General features: G+C 29.5%; 1 protein-coding gene across 1 annotated transcript; it reads left to right on the top strand.

Moving 5' to 3' along the window:
* Positions 1,295 to 2,346, top strand: LOC109346343 (LOB domain-containing protein 40-like). The gene is made up of 2 exons (XM_019585848.1): positions 1,295 to 1,484; positions 1,921 to 2,346. The coding sequence occupies exons 1-2, from the start codon at positions 1,295 to 1,297 to the stop codon at positions 2,343 to 2,345; spliced, it is 615 nt and encodes a 204-aa protein (XP_019441393.1). The 3' UTR covers position 2,346.

Below are 5,606 nucleotides of genomic sequence, written 5' to 3'. Positions count from 1 at the left end.
TAGGGGCTCTTGTGCAATAATCATGAGTCCTCAAATTATGAGAGTTAAAGAAAAAGCTTAATTTTGGATTAATATAACTTTTTAGAAAAATGTGATTAGATTAAACTTCTCTTAAATATATAAAATGGGTTTATTGTTTAAAGAATTCGTGATTTGAGTAAACTCTTTCATATTGAAGAGGTGATATGTATTCTTTTATTAATATTCGTGGTTGAAAATGGAAGTGAAATCATATTAAGATGCGTTAAGGATAAGCTTTTTCATTGTTGGAAACGTGTATACTTCTGTAACATGTTGGTTGTTAAAATCATTTGGAAATAATAATGTGAAATCATTGGGAGTCATATTTATTTGGTATTTAAAGTTGTTGACTTCTCATTATTTGCTTCATCATTTTATAATTTGTGCTTTATGTATAATATGGGTTTGATGGCATTGTGATAGTAATATGAAATTTGTTGAATGTTTTTTATATAAAAAATAATATGTTTTTACTTTTTGGATAAAGAATTAATCTATTTCAAAAAATTAATTGAATGTAAGACATTGTTTTGAGAAAGTAAAATTTGCCATGTATGAGAAATTTGGTTTCTCAATACCCCAAGTTGTTTCAATTCATTTTTCAAGGGATAAGAATTACACCCAAATTTTAAGATGGTATCTTCTAATTTTATTTATGGATTAAGATAATTGTTTAACTCTTATAAATATATAAAGATGGTTAATATTTTAAAAAAGTAAATCTATAAAAGAACCATTAATTACGTCAAAGAAAGCATTAGTTTCTAATCTTTTAAAACACATTGTTTATGACTTTATTCATACATTTTAGAGATTCGGAGATTTTCAAATTAATGAATTCCAAAATAAAACAATGGGCGAATCTATTTTGGACACGAACCAAGCTTCCAGTATCTGCATACCAAATCTCCCACCAAAGGAAAATTATTAAGACATAGGATTTTGATTTGACTCAAATTCAGTAAAAATAGTTCAAATAAAATACTTCCCCATTTTGGGGGAGCTCCTCTCCCTGTTTCATTAGAAATCCAAGCCCCACATTTTTTATCCACGTCTGCATGGTAACATCAAAATCCACTTTTTCAGGATGATGTGGTTCCAATTGTAATTCAACACTGCATGAAGTTTGGTCTTTATGAAACCCAATCCTTTACCTTTTTTTCCCTTTCACCTAACAAAAGATAAACCACTAAGTAAACTACAAGTGACAAAAAACACCCTTTCTTATAAATACCCCCGAGTGCACCACACCCTCCATACTAGTGAGTCCAATATGAAGGTTAGTTGCAATGGGTGCCGCATTCTCCGTAAAGGTTGTGGTGACAACTGTGTAATTAGGCCATGCCTTGAGTGGATTAACTCACCGGAGTCTCAAGCCAATGCTACTATGTTCCTCGCCAAATTCTATGGCCGGACCGCCTTGGTCAACCTCATCTCCGCTGCTCCGGAACATCTACGCACAGGTGATTATTTTTTTCTATCAACCTAAACATAAAATAAAAGAAATACATCAAGTTACATAAAAGAAACTGAAGACGCTCAACATCACGATCATAATTGCAATAATCACAACCATAATTATAATTTATTGAAATCATTGTTAGGTCGCGTTACAAATGAAGATTATTAAAGTAGACTCTTTATTCTTTCTCGAAATATATAATTATGATAGATTATCACCCAATATAAATTTCATCAATCAAGTTTTCATTCTCTAAAGTTGAAGGTCTTTTACGTGGATCATGTTTTCAGAAAACCCATTTGAAGAATTTTAAAATCTCTTAACAACTTCTTTAGTTATATAATTTTGATTATTTAAAACCACAAGGGCACAATTGAATGAGAATCTAATTATATATATCTAAAAATCTAATCAGAATCTAATTTATTTTTTTCCAGATGTGTTCAAATCATTGTTGCACGAGGCTTGTGGGAGATTAGTGAATCCAACGTATGGGTCAATGGGTTTGTTATGGAGTGGAGAGTGGAACCGATGCGAAGCAGCCGTTGACGCAGTCTTGACTGGATCAAGGATTCTGGACGTGGCAGGTTTTGATTGGCACGCAACAAGAACACATGTTGGTGGTGCTGAAAATATTTTCCCAACATGTGATATTCGTCACGTGCCTAGAGCGAGGGACATGGACAACGTAGGAGAAAGAGGTCGTTCCAAAAGAGCAAGGAGAAATTTCAAGGCCACACCGCAACTGGGTGTGGTGGACTCGCCTGAGAATGAGAGCATGGAAACTGTGGAACAACCATTGAACCAAGGCGTTGCTGAAACCGAGCTCAATTTGGAGCTCACGCTAGCTTTCCCTTGCTAGAAAAAAAACATGATTCATGTTGTTAGCTGTTTGTGTCATCATTTTTTCTATGTTGAGCGGAAAAGCCTAAAAAATATTGGGCATATAGGTTAATGTAAATGTCCTAGCTAGGCTTTTGAAAGGTTATATATTATAAATAATAATACAATAGCCATTAGATGTGGTATATTTGTGATGTTGGGTTTTATATACTGGTTTCATATTACTTGTGGTCTGAAATTTATCTCAATAGTGATTTATGTATGAAGAACACTACCATAGACACTTGGATTAATCGGTTCTATCATTCTGGTAGAGTGCCTATTAGTTTGTGACTTTCTTAGGATATTTTTCCATAACATGTAAGGGAATAATAAGTAAAAATTAGTATAATATTTAAAATCTTAAAGAAAATAATTTTTAATATAGAATAAAATTATAATTTGTAAATACTATGAATACATTAAATTAAAAAAAGAATGTTATTAGAAGCAAATTGTTGGTCTAGTGGCGTAAAACATCATTGGATCCTCATATTTAATACGAGGTCAAAGGTTGAATATTCGATTTCTTGAAGCAATAAATATTGCAAGAGGAAAACATGTTCCAAATAAAATTAGTTAATTATCCAAAAAGTTAGAAAATATCTTTGATTATGCAAAAAAATAAATAAATAAATAAATAACTCTTGAAAGGAAAGAATCTATTAACAAAACATGTAACTAAAAGGGAGGAACTATCAACCCTAGTCATATTGACAAATGTTTAAATGTCACAAATTGTAATGAAGTCAAATATCAAATAAAATACTAACTCAATTTCTATTTAACAATGGCATGGCACACAAATTAAAAGTTGTAACTATTATATCTATTTGTGATAAATTTATGTAATATTTTATTACTTTGCTCTTTTATATTTTTATAATAATTTTATTCATTCATTTTCATTTATTTCTCGTCTTGTTAATTATGTAGGAGCAGAGTTGTAAAAGAACAATTATTAATAATATTGACCAGGGGGAGTTAAAGTAGATCATCTTATCAGCTAAATGATCTTTGTTGACCAAAATTAAGGGAAAGTGAGTACTGTGCCATATTTTGATTCTTGGCACTAAAAAAAATTAAGTGTACAGATTTTTTGTTTTTATATTCATTAAATAAATTAAATTATGAAATCTATTCATAACCTCACATTTCAATAATAGAGGGTGGCGGAGAAGATCTCAATGAGTAAAATATTATAAATGCTATCCAACTTAAAGTTTTTATAATGAATAAATACATAATTAACTTCTTAAATAATCAATTTTGTTTATATTACTAAAAATATTATCTTACCATATGAGTAAGAAATTAATAATTTTTGGAAGTATTAATTTAAATATTTCTTTTAATAAATGTCATTATCAGAAATTGAATTATTGATATTTCATCTTTATCAGGATAAAATCTTTACATTACTAGAATTAATTGATGATGTGTCTTCTTCCCATTGGAACACAATAATGTTGACGTCATATATTAGGTTAAACTGTCAAAAATGACATATCAAAGTTAATGCCATGTAGTTTGTTTCTTAATTTCCACTAAAGAATTACTACACTTTTGGGAGCATTTGACACATTACATCTTATAGCGCATTCAATACGCACCCCATCTGACCTATCGTTCTAGATTTTCTTCCTTTAAATACAAGAAATGATGACAAACTTTGTATCCCTTTTGTTTTTTATCAAATTTAGGTCCTTTGTGCTTATGAATTTTCTTCTTCCTTTTATATGGATATGAGATTTCTTTTTCATCGAGTTGTGATGTTACGTTGCTATTTTTTTTATCAGCAAAACATATAATTAATATAGAGATAACAAAAATTAGGAGTATATGTAATACTTCTATTTTTTTAATTTTTAAAATTAACAAAAAAATGAGACAATAAAAAGGGTGTCACACCCATTCTACAAATAAGAAAAGGTACGAAAATAAACATTAAGAAGATACAAGGAGTGAAAAAAGATAAACTCCATCAATTCATTCTGATTGTTATTGCTTGCGATATTTTGCTTGTTTTTATTTCACTATCGTCAACTGGCATTTTTAAGATAAAATTTTTAACAACATTTTTAACATAATAATGGTTTATGGTCGTTTGAAACTTTTCTGTTGCCATTATAGTTGGAGGTCCTTAACAAAAGAATGAGATAGGTTAACCCCAGAGAGGCATCTCTTGGGAAATTCACCTTCAGGCTTGAAGTTAGCTCAAGGCAATGCAGATCTATCTGGATACAAATTATCCTTAACATACTGCAAAAGAGAAATAGATACCATAGGATTTCCCACCTTATAACCATTAAAATCATTAGAATTGTAGACCTCATAGGACCATTAAAACCTTCAACCACAAGCCATTAGGTCACCTTGCTTTAGGCCATATTAAACCCTAACTTCACCCATGGGGTTGTTAACAGATAGTTTGCCAGCAAAAATACGTGCCTAAATCCATCAAATCTATCTAAGTCTCACAAAAACCTATACACACTGCATCATACAAAAATTCAACTACCAAAACTATAGGCATTTTCAAAATCCACTTTGAACACTAAACAAGCCCCCTTACTCTTGTTTGCATGGCCAACAACATCATTCAGAATCAAAATCACTTTATTTTAACCATTTAACCCAAGATTCTGCTGAATCAACGTGTCCTTATTACTCGTATAATATCAAACCTCAATCATTTTATTTAACCTAATCATACCGTCATGAGTAAGGATGACAAATGGATGGATTTGAATGAATTTGGATTTGTATGTTAATGAATATATAGATGAAAAATCATCCATCAATCCATATAAATTCATTTAAACTATATTTTAAGTTATTCAATTCATCTATATCTAAATTTAATGGATGAATTTCAATCCATTCATGACTCCATTTCATGTATTTGGATAGATGAATATTCAATTCATTTGATTTTTTATTGGAACTAAAAACACTATTGAAGAAAATCATTATTTTAAAAATTATCATATCAACAAAACATTTTCTAAAATTACCTTTAATAGAACACTTCTACAAACAATTTTTTTAAAAAGTGATTGTTAATTTAAAAAGTAATTTTTTGAACTTTAAAAAAAAAAATTGTTTTGCAATATTCTACAGATGTTTAAGGTTTTATTTGTAAACTTTTTAAACAAATACTTATGTAGTGTAATATCTATATATTATCATTGTAAAAATTTATATAAATGATGTTTTTTATACATTAAAAAATCATCAT

This window comes from Lupinus angustifolius, chromosome LG04 (genome assembly GCF_001865875.1).
Source record: "Lupinus angustifolius cultivar Tanjil chromosome LG04, LupAngTanjil_v1.0, whole genome shotgun sequence".
In the NCBI taxonomy this organism is placed as follows: Eukaryota; Viridiplantae; Streptophyta; class Magnoliopsida; order Fabales; family Fabaceae; genus Lupinus; species Lupinus angustifolius.
Note: the sequence above shows the minus strand (reverse complement) of the source record. Positions and strands in the feature narration are given on the sequence as shown.

Bases quoted from the DNA above. Each gene is read 5' to 3' on its own strand.
- LOC109346343 (XM_019585848.1), top strand. From the start codon at position 1,295: ATGAAGGTTAGTTGCAATGGGTGCCGCATTCTCCGTAAAGGTTGTGGT. The intron at 1,485-1,920 runs GTGATTATTTTT...ATTTTTTTCCAG, and splicing joins TCCGGAACATCTACGCACAG to ATGTGTTCAAATCATTGTTG.